General features: G+C 38.0%; 1 protein-coding gene and 1 non-coding gene across 2 annotated transcripts; both read left to right on the plus strand.

Moving 5' to 3' along the window:
- The first annotated feature begins 657 nt into the window (after nucleotides 1–657).
- LOC118488637 lies at nucleotides 658–764 on the plus strand. The gene has a single exon (XR_004885181.1). It is a non-coding gene; the product is annotated as a small nucleolar RNA R71 (small nucleolar RNA).
- An 11969-nt stretch (nucleotides 765–12733) lies between these two features.
- LOC110915899 lies at nucleotides 12734–13966 on the plus strand. Its single transcript, XM_022160644.2, has 2 exons — nucleotides 12734–12868; nucleotides 13186–13966. Exons 1-2 carry the CDS (start codon nucleotides 12822–12824, stop codon nucleotides 13469–13471), a joined length of 333 nt encoding a protein of 110 aa, XP_022016336.1. The 5' UTR covers nucleotides 12734–12821; the 3' UTR covers nucleotides 13472–13966.
- Nucleotides 13967–24017: the final 10051 nt, after the last annotated feature.

Consider the following 24017-nt stretch of genomic DNA (forward strand, 5'->3'; position numbering starts at 1 on the left):
GCTTGTTGATTTCTAAAATTTGATTCTAATTGTAGAGACCTATCCGAGTTTTTCTTTTCAGTGTCGGAGATGACGCGAGATATAGTATCTTCAAGCCTTTCTCGTCCTCCTTGTTGTTGAGGGAAATTTTGTGACTCATTTCATGGTTGTTGAAAGTTTGTTTGTTGGTTTACGCTTTGTTGGTTACTACCATTGTCGGGTTCTCTCCAACCAAGGTCAGGGTGATTTCGCCATCCTTGGTTGTAGGTGCCCGTTGGAGGACCCGACGGCCTAGGTTTATTATCAATGTAGTTTACCGATTCTTGTTGATCGTCTGTTTCTTTCATACAACTCCAATTTTCATGTGGCCCACCACACCCTTCACAAGCCATAACCGAGACCGTTTTTGTCATTTCCAATTTTTTTATTTTTGAAGAAAGGGCCTCGATTTGGGCTTGTAAAGAAGTGCTTTCATCAACCTTATGGGCGCCCGGGGCAATGGATTTATTGCCTCGGGGAGTGTGCCACTGAAAATTGGTTTGAGCAATTTCCTCAATTTGATTATATATTTCATGCGGGCGGCGATTACCTAAAAGTCCCCCGGAGCTAGAGTCAAGTGTTTGCCTTGTGTGTGGCAACAACCCATTATAGAAAGTGGATACTTGTTGCCATATCGCAACGCCGTGATGTGGACACTTTCGCAATAGCTCCTTGAACCTTTCCCAAGTTTCATATAAGGATTCCCCGTCCTCTTGTGAATATGTATTAATTTCAGTCATTAATTTAGCCGTTTTAGCGGGAGGGAAATACTTATATAGAAATTTTTGGGCTAGTTCATCCCAGGTGTTTACCGATCTAGCTGGGAGGGCGTTAAGCCAAGCTTTTGCTCGGTCTTTTAGTGAAAAAGGAAACATTCGGAGGCGGATGGCGTCATTTGATGCTCCATTGATCCGAAAGGTATCACATATTTCTAAGAAATTAGTAATATGTAGATGGGGATCCTCGTCCGCAAGCCCATGGAAGGTTGCAGAGTTTTGAAGCATCTGTATCAAATGCGGCCGAAGTTCGAAGTTATTGGCTTCAACATTCGATGCATTGATAACGGCGCCGAGATTACCTACGGTGGGTCGTAGATAATCCATGAGGGTACGTTGGTCCGCCATTGGGAGTGGGTTCCCCGAAACTTTCTCTTGGGTTTTAGCTTTTAGCCTTTTTCTGAGAAAGCGTTCGGGTTCTTCTAGAGGTTCTTTTATGTCTTTATTAGAACTGGAACTCATACACTACGTAGAGGTGGCGTCTGGTTCCAAGTCCTGCAACAAAAACAGAAAAGAATGTTGGTCAGAAGGTTCACCACGGCCCCGTGCTCAGTGAACACGGCCCGTGGTTGGAGTTACAGTGATTGTTTTCCGGATCGCTGTTACTAGAGAGTTGGACACGGCCCCGTGTTGCACCGACACGGCCCCGTGGTCAGCCTTCTGTAACTCGGAAAACTAAAAACTGCCAGTAACACTGCTGGGCACGACCCGTGTCCGACCAGGCACGGCCCGTGCTGAGCTCTGCAGAAGCTGAAAATTTAAGAAAATCCTAAAAATTAAAAAGAGAAAATAAAAAAAAAATGATTAGGACGTTGATTCCTAACTTTCTTAAAATCCTTGTGTCCCCGGCAACGGCGTCAAAAACTTGATGCGTGCTAGTGTGTATATGTTTAAGTATATATTTTAAGCTCTTTTTACACTTTAGCCAAGTTTTAAATTTATAAAACACGATATTTACTAACACTAAGCACACATATGGGCAAGTGCACCCACCGTGGACGTAGTATAGTGTTGGTAAGATACCGAGGTCGTCCAAGGACACAAGAGCTTTTAGTAACGGTTTATCCTCAACGTCTAATCAAATCAAAATCTTAGAAAAAGATTTTTAAACTAAGAAAATAAAACTAACTAAATGCTGAAAAATAAAATAAAAATAAAAATAGATAGACAAGATGAATCACTTGGATCCGACTCGTGTGTTAGTATAAACTTTGATTATTTTCGCACTTTTGCACTTGTTTAAGAGATTATCTTAGTTATTGTAGTAGGCCCCTCTTTTGAAGGCGACGTTACCCTTAACCCAGTAGTTTGAGTCAGCAAGGATACAATCCTAAAGGGTCGGATTATTGAAAGATAATTAATTAAGTTATTAATGCAAATTATGGTTGGCCCCTCTTTTGGAGGTGACGTTACCCTCGACTAAGTAGTCTGAGTCAGCAGGGATACAGTCCTAAATAGCCGGGTTATAGTATTAATAGTAGTTAACTTATGAGGGGATCAAAGAGTTTGGACCCCCGCCATCCAATACCTTTGGGTATTGAAGGAGGTCCTACTAAATTTGACCCAGGTCCCTTGCAGGACCTCTAAACGCTGAACAAGGGCAAGACCCTTACCAAACCGTTCCCTTAACCCCCGACCAGGTAGCCAACATACCTCCATATAGACCGTGGAGATATGAATGGTGAAAATCTTTTATTTTATATAGACAGTAAAATAATGCCAAGACACCACGGACAAACGATAAGGAAGAATCACCTTCAACATAAGAAACTAGTTATTAAAGTCATTAATACAAAACCAATTAAGAAGTGCAAAAGATTAAAAATATAAAGTATTATGCTAAACACTTGTCTTCACCAAGTGATGTAAGAGACTTAGGCAAACATGGCCTTGATTGTCAAGAACTCTTACGATCAATCTTGGATCCCGAGACGACTCACACACTCTATGATGCACAATGGATGATGGTGGTGGATGATGGTGTTGTGATGGTGGTGGGTGGTGGATGAAGTGTGAGAGAGGTGGTGTGCCAAGGGATGAGTTGCAATGGCTCCAAGCACTCCTATTTGTAGGCTGAATAGAAGCCTGTGCACGGCCCCGTGTCCGCTGGGCACGGCCCCGTGCCCGTCTGACACTATCTCTCTTCATTAATTGTAATTCGCAATTACAATTAATGCGCCTGCAGTACTTTGGGCACGCCCCCGTGTTCACTGGGCACGGCCCCGTGGTGAGCAATAGAAGCTTCTATAGGTTTGTCTTTTCTGCTGCTTCTTGGGCACGGCCCCGTGCTCGCTGAGCACGGGGCGTGTTCAGTCTTCTGCCTTCTCTGTTTTGCTTGGGAGGATGCTGTCGAGGGGTCGGGCAGTCCACTTTTGTTCCCTTTCTTGTATTTATGTTAGATTTAGCTGTCTTTTTGCTTCTTTTGTTAATTTGAGCTCATTTAATCCTGAAAATACAAAAGGAAGACAAAAACACACTTTTTCCAACATTAGTACTTAAAAAGGGTTAGTTATATGCCTCATTTGATGTAATTTATATGTTGCATTTTACATACATCAATATGTGTATGAATAAACCTTTAAAGTATGTATGTATGTATGTATGTCCCTGTTATGTAGCAATAAGGAAAAACAGATCACCAATGGTTTGAAGGCCAATGGTATGTGTGAAATGGTGCAGGAAAACTCAAACCTAGCAGAATTTTGCCAAGGCATTAGTATGTGGACATAGTCACCACATGGGCCACCCTGGTCCTCATGGGTGTGGGCTCGCTACACTCAAATAGATCTATCACTCATGTCACTCGGTCCTACTACGAGGATTAATGGCCTTAAGTGCTATACCCACCTTTCACATGATCAAGCAGTAACCCTCCTTAGCTAATCATACCATGTATAAAAGTTGTAAACAGTTGTAACATGTATATCACTCCCGAAGTTATAAAACTGAAAACAGTTAGAAGAAAAGGAGGACATGAACTCACTGTTTTGCGTCTTCAGAATCGTAACCCAAATCTCCTCAGCGAACACGACTCCCTACATGTACTAATGTCTATTAGACTAACGGGCCGTGCCTTGCCTTTGTATTTACGTCTTTGAGTTACGTTCCTTATGTTCCCAATATTATTCCAACTTATAATTACTTGTTAAAATAAATTATTTTAACTTTAAATTATATTCAGTTTTGGAATAATTGTTTAAACAATACTTTGTAATAATACTTCTCAAGTATTTATTTTCGTATTTCCTTCCCAAGGATGGGGGTATTTCATACATGTATTTTCGTATTCTTGTATTTGTAGTTCAAAATAATATCTTTCCAAAACAATATATTTTCAAGTCTCACTTTAGAAAATATATATATTGATGTGCGTGTGGTGTGCTATATATTTTAGGTATATATTTTAAGCCCTTTTACACTTTTTAGCCAAGTTTTTAAATTTATAAAACACAATATTTACTAACACTAAACACACATATGGGCAAGTGCACCCATCGTGGACGTAGTATAGTGTTGGTAAGATACCGAGGTCGTCCAAGAACACAAGATCTTTTAGTACCGGTTTATCCTCAACGTCTAATCAAATCAAAAAGTTAGAAAAAGGTTTTAAACTAGAAAAATAAAACTAACTAAAATACTGAAAAGTAAAATAAAAGTAAAAACAGATAGACAAGATGAATCACTTAGATCCGACTCGTGTGTAGTGTAACCTTTGATTATTTCCGCACTTTTGCACTGTTTAAGAGATTATCTTAGTTATTGTAGTAGGCCCCTCTTTTGAAGGTGACGTTACCCTCAACCCAGTAGTTTGAGTCAGCAAGGATACAATCCTAAAGGGTCAGATTATTGAAAGATAATTAATTAAGTTATTAATGCATAATGTGGTAGGCCCCTCTTTTGAAGGTGACGTTACCCTCGGCTAAGTACTCTGAGTCAGCAGAGATACAGTCCTAAGTAGCCGAGTTAAAGTTTTAATAGTAGTTTAACTTATGAGGAGATCAAAGAGTTTGGACCCCCGCCATCCAATACCGGTGGGTATTGAAGGAGGTCCTACTAAATTTGACCTAGGTCCTTTGCAGGATCTATACACTAAGCAATGGCAAGACTCTTACCAAACCGTTCCCTTAACCCCCGACCAGGTAGCCAACATATCTCCATATAGACCGTGGAGATATGAATGGTGAAAATCTTTTATTTTAAATAGACAGTAAAATAATGCCAAGAAACCACGGACAAACGATAAGGAAGAATCACTTTCAACATAAGAAACTAGTTATTAAAGTCATTAATACATAACCAAATAAAAAGTGCGAAAAGATTAAAAATAAAAAGTATTACACTAAACACTTGTCTTCACCAAGTGATGTAAGAGACTTAGGCAAACATGGCCTTTGATTGGCAAGAACTCTTACGATCAATCTTGGATCCCGAGACGACTCACACACTCTATGTTGGACAATGGATGATGGTGGTGGATGATGGTGTTGTGATGGTGGTGGGTGGTTGGTGAAGTGTGAGAGAGGTGGTGTGCCATGGGATGAGTTGCAAGTGATCCAAGCACTCCTATTTATAGGCTGAACAGAAGCTCGGACATGGCCCCGTGTCCATTGGGCACGGCCCCGTGTCCATCCTCTTCTTTTTCTTCATTAATTGTAGTTTGTATGCATTAGTTGACCACGCCCCCGTGTCCGCTGGGCGCGACCCCGTGTGCAGAAGCGTATTTGTACTATCAAGATTTCCCTAGATCCTGCGAATCTTAGAGTTGACCACGACCCCGTATCCGCTGAGCACGGCCCCGTGGTGGGCGATAGAAGCTTCTACAACTTTGTCTTTTCTGCTGACACTTGGGCACGTCCCCGTGCTCATTGAGCACGGGGCGTGTTCAGCCTTCTGTTCTCTTATTTTGCTTGGAAAGATGCTATCGGGGAGGTCGGGCATGCCACGTTTGTTCCTTTTCTTGTATTTATGTTAGATTTAGTTGCCTTTTTGCTTCTTTTGTTTATTTGAGCTCATTTAATCCTGAAAATACAAAAGGAAGACAAAAACACACTTTTTCCAACATTAGTACTAAAAAAGGGTTAGTTTTATGCCACAATTGATGTAATTTATATGTTGCATTTTGTGCACATCATATATACTTATTTTGTCCCAAAAGTAATGTATTTCAAGAAAATATATATTTTTCCCAAAAAATCATATATCTTCTAAATATTCTAAGAAAATATATTTTTATTTCCCAAAAATAATATATTTTTCTCCTTGTCAAAATATGATATAACTTTGTAATATTTACAAAAATCATATTTTCATTTCTTGTATCCAAAATAATAGTTACCAAACATATATTATAACGGTATTTTCCGGGATATTTTGTAAGTTACGTTCTTGTGTTCGGTTTCTCAATATTTAAGTGCGTAACTTATATATTTATTCCTTGTGATTTTTGGTATTGTTTTGGATTGTAAATTCTTGGTATTATGTTAAGTTATATTACTTTAAATCCTAAAATAACATAACTATTACACCAAGTATACAAATATTCACACAAGTATCTTAATATACATATATATTCTAAATATATATTTACCCATTTTTATTTATAAAAACCAACCTCCAATACTTGTATTTTGTAACAAAATCTATGGCAAAGTTTATATTGAAAACCAGGGTTAAAACTCACTTGTACATACTTGTTTAGAAAATATTTTTCTAAGTATTTGTATTTTTAGAAACTTTCGCCATAGTTTCCCCTAAAAATGGAGGTGTCCATGTTTTTTAAGCATATCATTTTCGTTTCAAAAATCATCATAAGCAATCAACAATCAACCCTAAACAACTTTCACTTACCAAGTGCCAAAATATTGCATTTTACATAATAGTCATGAACTTGAGTTTTCATAAAAACTTGTAGTAACTTGGTAGTATGTTTAGTAGACTTAGTTACCCTTTAAAGTGTGTTTATTACTTTAAAAATCTCATTCTTGGAAGGTTTGGGTGTTTACAACTTGTAAACATATTTTACAAAAAAACGTTTCTTTGTGAAATCTTCTTGTTTCTCAAGTGTTTCTACACTTGTTTTATTACCAAAAATAGTGTATATTTAAGTGAGAACCAAGATCTTCTAAAAGTCATATTTTGAACTTGGTTCTTTTGGAAAACTACTCATGAATCTTAGATCCATGAGATTACTAACTCACTTTGTTTATTATTTTTCAAGAAATCACTTTATTCTTCAAGTTCATGCTTATATATGAGGATGATCATCTTGTTTTATCACATAATCATCCTCTCTCTTGCTAGATTATGTGTTTAATCACAATCTAGCAAGCTCCTTATGACGATCAACATCATAATCTCAAGTAAATAACAATCAAAGATCATACATTCACTAAACAACATAGTTTCATCAATATTTCATCATATGTTAAGCTTATGTTAGAGATTTATGATTATGTCTTTTAGTGTTCATCAAGATAATCAATATATCATCTTTTAACCAATCAAAATTAGAAGTAACAAAGGTTATGAGAGTCTTACAACTAGCACAAGGCTAGGGGTGAACTCTTGAAGATGAAGGTGACAAAGATGGTGGATAAAAGCAAGCAAAAGAGGTCCTTCAAGATCCAAGACCACCAAACCTTCTTATATGGCTCCTTACACCTTGAGTACCACTTGGAATGAACAAATGATGATGATGGTGGTGTGTTTGGGGTTCGACCGAGAAGAAGGAGGGAGGAGAGGGAGAAAGTTGTGGTGAAGTGTGGTGATGAGAATGATGGTGATGGTTTCTTATACCCACCTTATAGATTTATCCATTGGTTCATGTGTTCTCAAAAGTACAAGCAAGATCCTAAGCATATCCAAGCAAGATCAAATAAGATTATGAGAAGATTAAGCAAATCTTGAGAGTGGGCCACCTAGTGGCCGATTACTAGCATGGGGGGGGGGTTAAGTATAATGTTTAGTGTTTAAGTGTAACATGTGGCATATAGTATGTTAGGGTGTTCGGGGATCATAACTAGCTTAGAAATAATAAAACAATGCTTCTAGTATAATTTTGGTGTTTCAGGTAGTGTCCGATTATTCGGTTAGATACCGGTTCGTTAATGTGTCAAACTATTCCGTTTAGTGATCTTTAAGTACCCTTTTGTGATACTTTTGATTCCCGACACTTAGGAAAGCATTCAGGACCATTTTGCCATATTTTTGCATGTAACTAGCTTGTTAAATTACTGAATTTTGCTGAAATATGCAGAATTCTGCACTTTAAGTGGTTTTTAGGCACTTACCGGCACTTTAACTATCACCTAGTGAAGCAGTTTTGTGATCCTTACTTTCCTACACACCATACTAGTGTAGAACTTGGTTTCTGGCTCATACTGGGTCTCAAACATAATCTGTCTATGTACTGAACATCGTCAGAAATTTTCTGAGTTATCCGCTAACTGTGCTAACCGTGCTTTGTGCATCGTTTATGTCACTAAAGTTTGCATGTAAAAATGATGTAACAATATGTAATATGTGATACACATGTAAGAATGATACAGTAATCAGAAAGTAGTTTAAGTCATCAGTTGTAATTTAGCACAGTTATTAAGCACTAAACATCATTTAATAATTGTACGGATGCATGCAAATTTGACAGTTGTCACACTCTACACCTTAGCATTACTAGACTACAAACCCTTTGGTTTGAAATTATTTTCTAAACATAATTTTATACTAGTTTTTTAAAGTTGCGCATTATGGTGAAATCGAGCAAAGCAAATGATAGTATTAAACAAACGTGATTTGAAAATAAAGCATTTTGTTTAGAAAGACAAACCATTAGAGCGGTTTACTTTATCATCGTACCATTTATGATTACAAATAAATACTTTATTTTGAGTACAAATTTGTTTTTAACAAAACTTATAATGGAATGTCGAGGGAAAAAAATTAAGCACAACTATGTACTTAAGTTTTTAGAAAAAAAGTTATAAAAATAAATTATTAAAGAAGTATCAAATTAATTGATAAATTAATACATGTTCTTAAAAAAGAAAAAAAAATATTATTAAAAGAATGGTAAAGGAAATATATGGTTTTAAAAAACGAAAAAACTAAAATATATGTTATTAAAAGTAAATACAATAATAAACTATTAAATAAAAAATAACAAAAAATTATATATTATTATAAAAATAAAGTTACAATTTATCGTTTAAATATATATATAATATAATATAATATAATATAATGTTTTTACAAGTTTAAAGACAAATGAACTTCAAACAAAGCTATATTCTGATAGTAATTGATAGGAGCTAGTGTGGTGTGATATGTCCTTTTTTTGGGGTTGGGGGTTGTTTGAGGGTTAAGGGTGGAAGGAGCGTAATCTGAAAGTGGTTGCAGGGTGTTGGGTTGCCGCACGATGAGGGGCTGCCATCCTCAAATCGGTGAGCAGTGAGTGATGTTTGTGGTGAGTACTCACCAATGTGGGAAGAGAAGATAGAGAGGAGAAAAAGGAGGTTAATGGTGGGCCCCAATCCCTTTTAACTAATCACACTTTTTAAGAGAAATTGTTTACCACTCTCCATGTGTTTGAGCACCCCTAGTGATTGAGTGCAAAATAGGAAGTGAAGAGGAGAGTTGACATGACATAAGATTATTGGATAATAAAAGTATTTACCACTCCCTATTTGAGAAGCACTCCTTCCACCCTAAATAGGCTTTATTTTGCATGTTCAAATGTTTTTGCTAAACTTCTTTGGTAGAGATTACTTTTTACACATTTTTTTCTCATATGATAGAGACCACCAATATAGTCTTCTTATTTTTATCAGGAACCGGTAAGTTTTTATGTTTTTAAATGGTAAGATTGGATTTGTAATTTTATGTTAAAAAGACAAAAGCTATTTAAAAAGTATGGTTTTGTGGCTTTGCTAAACAGTTTTTTTTAACTTATTGGCTTTTTGAAAAAACCAATAAGTCAATAAATCATTTTTAAACTAAACCCAACACCCTCTAAGGTGGTGTTTATTTTTTCAGACCCAAAAGGTTTGCAGTCTGCAGACCACATCTACAAGCATCTGTATGAGAAGAGGTGGACCAAAAGTTTGCAGTCTGTAAGGAGAAGAGGGTTTGTTTTTTCTACTTCTACAAAAACCGCTTCACAACACACACAGAACACTCCTCTCTCTCTCTGCCTTCATCTACAACCACCACCACAACCATCTGCCACCACCTCCTCCACCGTCCACCTGCCACCACCACAACCAACAACCACCGTCAAGCACCACTACCCCCTGTCTCCTGTCGCGAAGCTAAGCACCACCGCAAACCCTAGCCCCCACTCCAAGAACCCACCCCCCTAATCTCCTTCTTTCACCTTGGTCCCCCACCAGAACAGAGTACAACCGGCCACCCCCTTTGTTGGTGGCATACAGCGTATGAAGAATGAGAGAGGGAGTAGAACAGACGAGGAGAAAAGGATAGGAGAGAACCGTCACACGCGGCGGCGGCACAGTTGTTTGACCCGACAAGTCTCACCGGTAAACCCCCGTCTCTTTCATCTTTTTTTTTTTTTTCAGAAAAATTGATGTTGATGGTGACTCACTGTTGATGAAGATGATGATTCTGTGGCTGTTGATGTTGAAGATGGTGGAGGTGGTTCGCGGGTTCGAGTTTTAGATCGGAAATTTTGGGAGTTTCGAGTATTGGTGGAGGTGGTGGCGGAGATGTGGTGGTGGAGGTGGTGGCGGAGATGTGGTGGTGGAGGTGGTGGCGGGGATGTGGTGGTGGAGGTGGTGGCGGAGATGTGGCAGTGGAGAGTGGTCTGTGTTTTGAAAGAGAGAAGAGGTGAGAAGAGGTGGGCTTATGTCTGCGTGGGAACGAGGTGGGGAAGAGGTAAAAGGTGAGAAGTACTTCTGGAAAATAAACAAGCTGCAGGACTCAAAGGTCTGCGCGACACAGACATAAGTGACCAGAAGTGCTTTTGGCCAAAAAACAAACAGCACCTAAGCAATCATGCATGTATTGCACCTCGATGTTTCCGCCATATATTGATTGGTTTCATTTTAATTTATTAATTTTTGTTGAAACTAGATTTTTGAAATCCCTTTAAACCTTGTTACACAAATGAATTTTGTATTCTTGTCTAGAGAATGCCCACTTCATTCGACCTAAAGTTATTACCTTCAACAATACATCATACTATTATATTGTTAAATCGGATTAATATTTCTAGAAGGGTGCTGGAGAAGTTTAGATCATTGGGGTTTCTTTGAATAGAGAAGAGATCCCTTTTAAGAGCTTACAGTGAAAGGATTGATGTAAATTTATGTTGTTAGTGCTTTAGCGTCTTGCTTGCTAGTTATGCTTTTGCTCTAATGATATTTGTCGTTAAAAAATGGTTATTTGCTTTCATCATTAACTTTGACTCATTCAAGTTATGATAAATAGCATTGGATTACATGATAATTTTATGTCATTCTTGATGCATGAAACCCATAAATTAGGTATTTGATTTATCGATACCATCGTATACAAATAAATTTTTTTTTTGAACGGCAGATTTGGATCACTGACGGACCACTAGAGTGTCATCGTGCCACTAGCGGAACCACCCGATCATATCCATCTCCACTAGGCAATAACGCCTATACACCAATTCAGGAGGAAACCCAATAAATCTGGGAAAACCCCCTTGTGGGAATCGAACCCATGACCTATTGATCATAAGCCTTATCCCACTAGGCTTTTGAAAGACAAATTTTATTAGAAAAAAAAACAATAATAATACGTGGAGAAATTACATGTAAGAGTGTTTTTTTTTGTTTTTTTTTTTATTTTTATAATCATTGGTAATCAAAACATAAGAATTTGGCCAATGACCATTGTTGGAGTGGTAAGGGAGAGACTTGGGTTTCTAAGAGACCCAAGTTCAATTCCTGCTTCTCCCCATTAGTTTTCAGTGGCACTTGATGATGGGAGACTAGGCGAGTAGGCGGCGATCGTTAATTCGATCTTTGAACTGAATGAGTTTTACCTCACCGCACTGTCGTGCCTTTGGGCGAGTGTTCACGGGCTTCTGCCCTAGGTGAGGGTCTTCCCCAGTTCGGAGACGAGTGTATCCCAATGTGGTGAATTTCGTCAGTAGCCTATTTAGAGGATTCGTTTTCCGTTAAAAAATACATAAGAATTTGAAACGAAAACCTAGGACTAGACTTCTTGATTCTTTAAAAGAAAAAAGAACGATTAATAATCAAAGTGCTTTTCGGAAAACCAAAAGGTGAAACATATATCTTCTTTGAATGAGATCGATGAGATAAAATCTAGGACTAGATTTCTTGATTCCCTTTAAATGACTGATCAATAATCAAAGTTTATTTTGACACAAAACCAGTGATGAAAACCATAAAATATATAAAAGAGTCAATTACTTTTTGAGTCCATGTGTTTTAGTGGTTTTAACCATTTGAGTTCAACATCAAAACGTTTAACGCCCTGAGTCCATAGTCATTTATTTTATAACGTTTTGAGTCCAATTTCGTTCATTCTATAACGGTTTGAGTCCAATTTTGTTAAAAAAATTGGACTCAAAAGGTTAAAATTTGGACTCAAAAGTATTCAGATGGTTAATAAAAAACGTCTAGAGACTCAGAGCGTTAAACATTTTGATTTTAAACTCAAATGTTTAAAACGAATAAAACACAAGAACTAAAAAGGTAATTTACTCTATGTAAAATAAAACAAAAAACATTATGCACATATCCATTTATCCCAGCAGAATATAATAAACACCCCCTAAGATTATACATTCCTTCACGTTAACCCGTTCCAAAGAGTGTCCACATATAATGGAAGCAAAACTACATGTGCTATATTCTTGAACTTGTAGAATTATGATAACTAAAAATGAGAATTTGTTCTTTATGTTCCATCCGTACACTTTTCCTTTATATAAGAAGGTTTGATTAAACCTTTTCGTCCATCATCCCTAGTTACTCATACTAGTTTCTTCATCGGTTTCCAACCTTCTGAACCATGACAAAAGGCGGACTTGCAACGACCATAAAGACTTTACTCCTTAGGTTTGGCTCAATCTCGTTCTTACTTTAGTGTTCAGTCGTTATCTTATCTATCAAGTGTATCCGTGAGGGGATCAATCATGTTCTTTCATTTTGGGTGCTAACGATTAGCGTTTTCAATTTACTTTACTCTCGCTGTCTAACTAGCGCCCACAAACGAAATTTACAACCATCTTTATAATTTTAAAAATTGTCAGATTGATTTTTTTGAACGGCTAATTTTCCCCTTAAATACTTACACCTCCTAAGGATTGAACCTAAGTAAGTTTATCGTTTTTCTTTATTATCAAATAACGAGACTCTGGTTTTATCACATGCAGGAGGAGGACTAATAGTATGACTCCCAAAGGTGTTGTGGTACGTTGCATGAACAAGGTGGCTAGATGGGACGAATGTTATGATGATGAACATGAAGTACAATCATTAGAACCTAAGGTACAACCACAAGATAAAAGTTGCAAGGAACATGAAGAAAGCTGCTGGATCCCACATCCTCGTACAGGAATATATTATCCTAAAGGTCACGAATGGGTGATGAAAGATGTTCCTGATGGTGCGGCTATATTCGATTACAATTATTGGTTAAGAAATGGTGATGGATTTTGATTTGTGTGATAATATATTTCATACATTAGTCATAATAAAATGCATATGTACGAATTGAATGTACTTTATCATAGTGGTATTAGTTCCCAAGGATATAATAATAATAGGACAGCTGATAATATGTGTCGAAATTATATATGTTAGATAGAGGGCCGTTCCAATGTTTTTGGAGGCGCTAAACGAACTAAAAAGTCAGGACTCTATTTAATTGGTATAAAGGAATTAAGATTGAGATTTGAGACATTGAATAACCATAGCGATGATTTTTCCTAATCTTGGCCCTAATTTCGCTCAATCCGCAATCAGTTTCACATTGGTTACTCAAACGACGCCGCAAGTAACGAGGGTTGATGTGTTGTGTGCGTGGACAATGCAGACTCCTAGGGTAAATCCTAAATCTTGGGCCTAGAAACGTTGTTTAAATGGCAAAAAACAAGTCTAATATATGAAATGAAATAAAATTGGAGGCCCTTGTTTTTTGGTGGCTTTAGGCCTTAGCCTAGGTTGATAAGTCTTATGGGCCGGTCCTACTGTTGGTGCACTGAATGTCTGTTAACTACGTCTGTATCGAGTCTTAGGTCTAGATAGATTGTACGGAGTCGAAAAACAGAAATTAGGGTTTAAGATGTTAATTTCGCTCCAAATGACATGTGAGTCATTTGAAGCGAAATCAGATACATGTAATGTAGCTCCTGAGTGTTTGTTTGTTGATTTTGCCCGAAACGTGATCATGGGGTTTCGCTCCTGTCATCTGGAGCGAAATCAGGCTCAGTATAAATACCCCATTGTGTGATCTCATTTGGTATCGGTTGGAGCGAAATCTAAGCTAAGGTGCTGCCGGATTTTTGTCAGAATACATTGTAAAAGCTTGGATTTCAGTAATATAAGAGGAAATTAAGAGGAAAAGCTGTTGTTACTTTGTTTACACTGATTCCGCCTTTGTACACAAAGATGAACTGCCTTAACTGACTATTTAGGGTCATACAACGGTCCAACAAGCGGTATCAGAGCTCAGGACGAGGAGTTCATACTACTACAGCTTGATTCTACCAGATTCTCTTACTTCTACTTACTTCTTCTCATACTTTTCTGATTTGAACTGGTTCCTACGGTTGAAATGGGCTGATTTTCAAGTATAACGTGTAAAACATACAATTAACAAACCCAAGAAAGAATCAGGTTAAAATTCGGCTTAAAAATGGTAAAAACTACCTAAAAACCTGATTTCGCTCGTAACTGACATCGAAGGGTTTCGCCTGAAACTGTTGATTTCGCTCGAAAACATATTGATCATTTAGAGCGAAATACCTAATTTCGCTCGTAGGGACATAACTTTGCTAATTTCGCTCGTGTGATACAAGCTGATTTCGCTCGAAATCTGTCAAAATCTGATTTCGCCCGAAACGTATTTCTTGATTTCGCTTGTAATCAGATTATATCTGATTTCGCTCGAGAGTACATCTTGATTTCGCTCGAAATTGCTAATTTCGCTCGAAATCACTGTTTTTTCAAGATTTCGAAAATTTTTCTAAGTATTTGCTGATTTTTCAGGTACGTTCAAGATGGATGACATTTTCATGAACCCGTTTAGCGACATGTACGCATTTGCTGGAAATTCGGGAGACGATACATCTTCAAGCAACAACAATGAGAACCCGCCAAATGCGAAGAAGAAATTATCGGATGTTTTGGAAGTTGAAAGTGCTTTCGGAACTTACAACAAACCACCGAAGTTGATGGCTATTGAAGAATATAGTCGGTGGGCAAAGAAATTCGAAGATTGGTTGATGGATTTTGCTTTTCCTAGCTGGAAGAGTCTCAAAAATGGATACGATGCTGGAAGCAAAAAGGGTGAAACTTTATCAACATCTGATGAGATAGAATCGTTTGTCGCTGAGCAGAAATGTATTGCGTTGCTGTTTCAATCTGTTCGTGAAGATATAATCTCTCTGATCGAATACTCTAGTTCTAAAGATCTCTGGGAAAAGTTGAAAAACAAATGTTTAGAAAGTAAAGAAATTGTGAAAAACAAAAAGAAACTACTTAAAAAGGAGTTTGATCTGTGTGGGTGTTTAAAAAATGAGTCAGTCTGTAAAATGATTGAGAGGTTTGGGCATCTAAAACTGGAACTAGCGAGACATGAAATTTCTTATCCTCAAGATGAGCTAGTTGACAAGCTGTTTGATTCATTACCGGATGAAGTGGATTGGCAGTACTATGCATTGATGCTGAAGAATACGATCAAGCCTGCAGATCTTACTGTGGATTTGTTGATTGAGAGACTTGAAAGTCACGATCTGGAACTAAAGAAGACATACAAAGTCAACCACTCATCGTACCAGCAGAACTTGGATTTGTATTATCCAAAGAGCATGATGCCAAAGAACAATTCTCCCAAAACTGCGTTTTCTGCTGAGAATGTCTCCACAACGAACAAAGAAAGTCAAAGCAGTGGACATCACAGTGGTTATCACAGTGGGTCTTCATCAAATTCTAACCAAGCTGATGCAAAGAATTTGTTTCACTGCAACATCGCTGTAGACATGAAGAATGCTCAGAATTTCAGCGAAGAGTTGGCAAAACAGCAGATGGTTTTCCTTGCGTCAGTTTTAGAATCCTATGAAAGTCTTGTAGCAGGGAAGATTGGCAACACCAACCTAACAAAAGAGATTATGATCAAATAGATCCTGAAGAAATGGAACTGATTGACATAAGGTGGTGCATGGCCAGTGCTGTTCGTCGAGCACAGCGTTTTATGGAGATTACCGGAAGGAAGTCAATTGGTGGACCATCTACCAAATTGGACTTTGATAAGTCTAAAGTGACGTGCTTCAAGTGCAAACAGAAAGGTCACTTCAAGCGTGAATGCAGAAACGCGTATGCTGATGAGTCGGAAAACCCGTTCAGGGAAGATTATTACAAGAAGGCGATATATCATCAAAACAAATCGAAGCCGCCAAGAATGAAGCAGATTGAAGAGAACAAAGAGAAATATAGAGCTCTTGCGGTGATTTATGATGATGAGGGTTATGACTGGAGTGAACTGTTACCGGAGGAAGATGCGGTTGGATACGCTTTCATGGCAAAGAATGAACCTGTTCCGTGGAAAGACAACAGAACTGAAGAACAGAAGTATAATTACAGAAGGTTGTTGGCCACAAACAGAATGATCAGAATATCTGGTATCTTTTCGGAAGCAAAAAGAGCAAATAGATGGGATCCAGATAGGGAGTGTTATCTTGATCCATATGGAAACATTGCTATTGACCACAATACTCTTGATTTAGAGGCCATAATCAAAGAGTTAAAAGATGATGATGATTATTGGCAGAATAAATGGTGGCGAACTGGAGACGAGAAAGAGAAAGAAGAGAAAGAGAAGAAGGAGAAAGAAGAGAAAGAGAAGTCAAAGAAAGTTGATACTGGAATCATTGACACTACTCAGGAGTTGATTGCTGAAAACCTCGGAAAAATGGCCGACAAGGTGCTGGCAGCTAAGGCGATTGAGGTAGATTCTAAATCCGTCTCTGAGTCTAAAAGCCAGGTCAGTTCAAACACGTCAACGACCGAATCAGGTAAGAAAGTCAATGGGGATGTTGATTGCAAAAATTGCATCAAAGAATGCAAATTTTGTAATACGGTCACGTATCTCAACGGTAAGAAGGTTGATGATCTGACAGCGAAAGTCAGAAGCGTTCAGGATCAAATTCTTGATCGTGACAAGATGGTGAAAGCTTCAACTGAACGGATAAAAGAGTTAACTAACAAAATTAAAAATGATAAAACTGATCATGAAAGAATTAGACAAGAAAAGGAAAAGTTAGTTCTTGAAAACCGTCAAATCACTAAGAAATTTGAGAAGCTGAAAAACACAATGAAAGATAATGATGATCGAAATGGTAAAACTTATAAAGAAAATATTCAACTAAAAGCCGTGCTTAGGGTAAAAGAAGAATCAATCAATCAACAACTGGATGAAATCGCTAAATTGAAACTTAAAGTTCAAGAGGCTGAAATTGAAAATGAGCGAATCCAGTTGAAGCTTAACAGTTACAACTCCGCAAGCTTTGTTTTGCAACACATTGTTCCCAAACCCATCGGGAAAAACAAAGCACGCGAAGATGTGTACTCAGATGGAACTGGGGTGGGTATCAAGTTCCACCACCAATTCTTGAAAATTATACTAAAAAGCAATCTGGGTTGGTTGAAATCGAGGAAGAGAATGAAGTTAAACCTCCGGAGAACATTGATGTTACTTTTACATCATCTGATGATAGTGTTCAAACAGAGATTGTTAAGAGTACAGCTGAAAGTATTTTGATGTCTGATTCAGCTGAAGATGATGGATGTTTTCTGGACAAATACATTCTGAAACAAAAATCCAAAAACAACTTAAATGATGAACCTACTCTTGTCGTGTACAAGATGTCGGGATCTGATAAGCTGTATTCGGATTCAGAGTTTCCAATTGAGAATGTGAATGTGAAAAAGTTAACAAATGTTTTCAAGTTGATTGAAGTTGAATTGTCAGAAGTGAACAGTTTGAGTCAAACAAAGAGACAAATGAATTTTGAAAAAGATAAATCATACTACAAGAAACCTGTTGTTCCATCGCGTTTTTATAACAACCGAAACAATTGGTCGGGTGGTTATCAGGGTGGTAAGAATTATCAGAGAAGAAATGTTCAACACAAAATGTTTGTTGAAAAGAAAACGTTTGTGAACAGTTCGAGTTCACTTGCTGATGAAGAGAAAGAGATTTTTTTCAAAATCGAATGAAGAATTCTTTGAGAAGAGAGCTTCATAGTCTTAGTCTGAAGGCACGAGTCGGGTAACTGATACTCGAACATGTTTTAGATGCAATCAAGTTGGTCACATTGCACGAAAGTGTACCAACGTGAAGCCTAAGACTGAAGCTGTGAAGACTCAAAAGAGGAAAGTTGAAGTGAAGGGTAAAGCACAAGTGGTTGTTGAGAAAAAGAGTGTGAAAAATGACAAAACCAAAGTAAAAAATGAACCCGTAAAGAAAGTGGTAACTAAAAACGACAAATTTTACAAACGGGTAGCATTATCTCAACAAGTTTGGAAACCTAAAACTGAGAAAAAGATTTCACCTACTGAGGATTCAATTCAGATTGAATATGATGCAAATTTTCCACCTCTTAAGGCTGAAAACTTTAAAATTCAAGTTGCGAGAGTTAAAAGTACCAAGGTTACACCCAAGACTGATGAGGCTTGGGTGGACACGATGTTTGACTAAGCAGTTTGAATTGCCGGAGCTTCCTTGATCGCGAAGCATGAATCGGCATCTTTATTGAAGTGTTTGAATCATTTTGAATCATCTTTATTGAGTTAATGATCTGTACGTGTTGGATATGAGCGTAGCTACTACAACCACGGGTCAGGCTCATTGTTTCGTGTCCAGAGCAACTGAAAAAGAATCGAGATTGTGGCACCGGAAGATGGGACATATACATCTTAGAAAAATGAATCACTTGGTGCACAATGATTTAGTTACAGGAGTTCATGTCAAAGGTTTTCATCTGGAAGGGGAGTGCATTAGCTGTGTTAAAGGCAAGCAGAAGAAAAAGTCACACCCTACAAAGCAAGTCAATTCAGTCTCAAGACCCCTGGAGAGACTTCACATGGATTTGTTTTGTCCGGTGAATGTCAAGAGTATTACGGGAGACAAATATTGTCTTGTGGTTACTGATGATTATTCCAGATTTTCGTGGGTTTCATTTTTAAAGATGAAAGACGAAACGTTTGACAGTTTGATGGCGTTGTTCAAAAGAATTGAGAATCTGTACCAAAGGCGTATCAAAAGAATTCGAAGTGATAATGGTACTGAGTTCAAGAACAGCAAGATGGAAGAATTTTGTGATGAAAGAGGTATTTTGCATGAGTTTAGTGCTCCGTACACTCCGCAGCAGAATGGAGTCGCAGAACGCAAAAACCGGACACTAATCGAGACCACTAGAACTATCCTCGCAGATTCAAAGTTACCGATAAATTTTTGGGCTGAAGCTGTTTCCGCCGCATGCTATACGCTCAACAGAGTTCTCACTGTCAAGAAGTTCAACAAAACATGCTTTGAGTTAATCAATAACTACAAACCGAATTTGAAGTATCTTGAACCGTTCGGGTCACCCTGTACTGTTCTAGAGCCTTATGGAAAGTTTGGTCCGAAGTGCATTGAGGGTATATTTGTTGGTTATGCAAGTCCTTCGCGACGTGTCTTCGTTCCAAGTGAGAAGCGGATTATTGAAGCTGCAAATGTTGAATGTCAAGGTTATACTATGCCGCCACAAAATCCAGGAGATTCATGGCGATATCATTATGAAAAATTGTGGGATTCGTTTGACATGATGGAAGAACAAGAGGAAGAAGAAGATTTCTTTGACGAGTTGGATATTTTACGTGAGTACGAGTCACAGCAAAGGTTCCCAGCTGAATATTCAAGGCGACCACGGGAAACTTCAAATGACGATGAAGCAGGTCCGAGTAATGCTGGTGAACACGATGATGTCCAATAGAATGATGTTGCTCAAGATAATCAGTCGGATCTGAATGATGATCAAGAAGCTGAGAACATGCCGATATTTGATCACAGTGATGCAGATTCTGAGGGGGAGCAGATTCAGGATTTAAGTCAAACAAACCAAATGAGTGAACAAGGTGCAAATCAAAATGTTACTAATCTGGAAGGCGATGTGGATGTTCCTAGCGAAGTAATGCCGCGATCTCTTTCATACCATCCAGAGGAGTTGATCATAGGAGAATTGCAATCAGGCGTTCGCACGAGACGTCAAATTGACCAGGGCCTTACATGTTTTTACTCTACAGTAGCATCTTTACAAACTGAATTTTCATTAAGTTGTTTTATTTCTAAAATCGAACCAAGAACTTACAAAGAGGCGCTTACTGAAGACTCTTGGGTCATTGCGATGCAAGAAGAGTTAAGTCAGTTTGAAAGGTTGGGAGTGTGGAAGTTAGTTGATTTGCCGGATGGTCACAGGAAAATCAATACAAAATGGGTATTTAAGTGTAAGAGAGATGATCGACTCATTGTTGTACGTAACAAGGCTCGACTCGTTGTTCAGGGCTTTAGTCAACAGGAGGGGATTGATTTTACTGAAGTGTATGCTCCTGTGGCACGACTAGTGGCTATCATAATTTTCCTGGCATTTGCATCTTGGAAGAACTTCAAAGTATATCAGCTAGATGTAAAATCGGCGTTTCTTTATGGGAAGGTTAAATGGGAAGTTTATGACGGTCAGCCGCCGGGCTTTACCGATCCGATCCACAAGACAAGGTCTACTTATTGGACAAAGTGTTGTATGGTTTACACCAGGCGCCGAGAGCTTGGTACGAGACTTTGTCTCAACACCTATTAGCCAACAGCTTCATACGTGGAAAAGTGGATGCCACTCTCTTCATTAAAGAGGTCGACGGACATCTTCTGATAGTACAGATTTATGTGGATGATATAATCTTTGGGTCAACGAATGAGAATCTGTGCAAAGATTTCGAACAGGTGATGAAGCAAAAATTCGAAATGTCATCAATGGGGGAGATGAAATTCTTTCTGGGACTACAAGTTGAACAACTACCTGAGGGAATTTTCATTCACCAGACGAAGTACGTTCATGATATTCTAGAGAAATTTGGGATGTCAAGCTCTACTCCAGCTGCTACCCCACTTGCAACAAATCATGGGATTCACCCAGATCTCACCGGAGACAGGGCTGATGAGACGTTTTATCGATCCATGATAGGTTCATTGATGTACTTAACTGCTTCACGTCCTGATATCATGTACCAAACGTGCCTCGCAGCAAGATATCAATCTAACCCGAGAGCTTCGCACATGATTATTGTGAAAAGGATATTACGCCACCTGAAGGGAACTCCTACGTTGGGGTTGTGGTATCCGAGAATAGGCGACTTTACGCTCGAAGGGTATTCCGACTCGGATTTCGGATGCTGCAAAGTCAATGCAAAATCAACAACTGCAGGATGCCAGTTCTTTGGACCTAGATTGGTTACCTGGCAGTGTAAGAAACAAACGTCTGTGGCGTTATCTACATGTGAAGCGGAGTACGTGTCTGCTAGCAGTTGCTGCTCTCAGATCCCGTGCATACAGCAACAGATGCGCGACTACGGTTTGCAGTTTCTTAACACACCTCTTTTTGTTGATAATGAGGCCGCAATTAATATAACAAAGAATCCAGTACATCACGCTAAAACTAAACATATAGAAATTCGTCATCACTTTATTCGCGATTGTTTCGAGAAAAAGTTGATACGAATAGAGAAAATCCACACTGACGAACAGAAAGCTGATTTACATACCAAAGCTTTTGACAAAATTCAGTTTAAATATCTGTTAAAACTGAACGGTATGAAGCTTCTTTCGGTGTCGGATGGCATTATTGGCGTTGATGAGAAAACTGTTGCGGATGAAGATGAGAAACAATCTGCAATGGTTTGTCGATTTTTTACTTGTTTTGTTATTTAGGGGGAGTATATATATTTTCAGAAAATACAAAAACAGTAAAAAATGCAAAAATACAAAAACATGATAAAATTTCAAAATCCAAAAACAATAGAAAATTGAAAAAGAGCTTGTGTAAAAAGGGAAAATGATAGTACATCGGCTAGACAGTTACAGTATGCTAAAGAATTGTAAAGATTAAATAAGTTAAACAGTCTCGCTGATGATGTGTCGATAGGTTTTCGCACATTTAGTAGATTTATTCGGGATATAAACCTAAAATTTCAAACTTGCATAATTCGCGGGGAACACTACTTGGATATATAGGTAACCCCTGAAATCTCGTTTGAAAGGTCCCTTATTCTAAGATACTAGGTCTTTATACTCAGTGATATCTGGGGTATTATTCCGGGACTTCTGCTGAATGGAAGTTCTGACCTAGTCCCCGAATAATACTTTCCCGCTTTGCTTGAAATATAGCACCACCCTCAGCATAAAAAACGATGAAACATTGAAAAATGCTAATCGTGTGCTGTTGTAACTAAAAGATCCTCTAAAGGGGACACACCGAAAAGTCGAAGCCGTCATCTCTCTGCGTATACGGAAGTATCGACCTGAGCTCTCACGGCCCTCGCAATTTAACCCCTGACAGATATCATCTATGGTATACTCACCTGTAAGACTGAATATTGGGATTCTGGATACGGGAGTATATTCAAGAGGTGGGACACATGAATGAGCTAAGTTCTTAAGACATCTAAATCGTATCCTGAGTAAATTGAAATTTGTGTGAGAATTTAAAATGGATCAGTATATCGACAATCGATGTGAATTGTTTAATTCTGTGTATGAAATGAAGCTTAACGGTACTTGTAATTTGTCTGAAAAGCTGATATGATTCCCTGACACGCTCACCAAAAATAATTTTGTAAATAGCTTAATTTTTTTTTCTGCAATATTAATTTTCTGTATTTCATTTCTTAGTTTAGAACATTTTTTTAAAAATCCAAAAAGATTTTTTTTATTTCTGCTTTATTTTTGACAAACCAAAGTGGAGAGTTAATCGTTGGATTCTCGAAGATTGAAGCAGATGCAGGAAAAGTTCTGAGCTGAAGAATGAGGAGAGCTTATATTATTGGAGTTTGGATTGATGAAAAGTTAAAACAAGTTCATTAATTTGAAGCTTGTTATTTTCAGAAAATGTTTTAAAATGTTAAACAAAATCAGTCTGTGTTGTCAAAAGATCAACCAAGGTCATTAAATTGGACTTGGTAAATTAATTGAGTAATCAGGGTCATTAACTTGGACCTGAATACTTGAGTGGATTTCTAGAACTGATAGACTGTGTGTTTTTGTGAAAAGATAAGTTTGTAATGTTTGATGTTTGAGACACAGGTTTTGGACTTCATCATTCCCACGGCAACTAAGTGTTAAAGATTGAACCAGATCAAGACCTCAGATTCCAGCATACTGAGAGGGGGAGTCTGTGAAAGGGGGAGTCTGGATCAACAGTCAAAGGGAAGTTTGAAGATAGAGTCAGGATAAGATCTGAAACTGTGAAGATAAAGTTTTTACGAAGAGAAGACAAAGTTGGAGAAAAGACCAAGACTGAAGACTCAGAGCCGAAGACTTCGTCAACATCCAAGGGGGAGTCTGTTGGTGCACTGAATGTCTGTTAACTACGTCTGTATCAAGTCTTAGGTCTAGATAGATTGTACGGAGTCGAAAAATAGAAATTAGGGTTTAAGATGTTAATTTCGCTCCAAATGACATGTGAGTCATTTGAAGCGAAATCAGATACATGTAATTTCGCTCCTGAGTGTTTGTTTGTTGATTTCGCCCGAAACGTGATCATGGGGTTTCGCTCCTGTCATCTGGAGCGAAATCAGGCTTAGTATAAATACCCCATTGTGTGATCTCATTCGGTATCGGTTGGAGCAAAATCTAAGCTGAGGTGCAGCCGGATTTTTGTCAGAATACATTGTAAAAGCTTGGATTTCAGTAATATAAGAGGAAATTAAGAGGAAAAGCTGTTGTTACTTTGTTTTC

This window comes from Helianthus annuus, chromosome 16 (assembly GCF_002127325.2).
Source record: "Helianthus annuus cultivar XRQ/B chromosome 16, HanXRQr2.0-SUNRISE, whole genome shotgun sequence".
In the NCBI taxonomy this organism is placed as follows: Eukaryota; Viridiplantae; Streptophyta; class Magnoliopsida; order Asterales; family Asteraceae; genus Helianthus; species Helianthus annuus.

Bases quoted from the DNA above. Each gene is read 5' to 3' on its own strand.
- LOC110915899 (XM_022160644.2), top strand. From the start codon at position 12,822: ATGACAAAAGGCGGACTTGCAACGACCATAAAGACTTTACTCCTTAG. The intron at 12,869-13,185 runs GTTTGGCTCAAT...TATCACATGCAG, and splicing joins ATAAAGACTTTACTCCTTAG to GAGGAGGACTAATAGTATGA.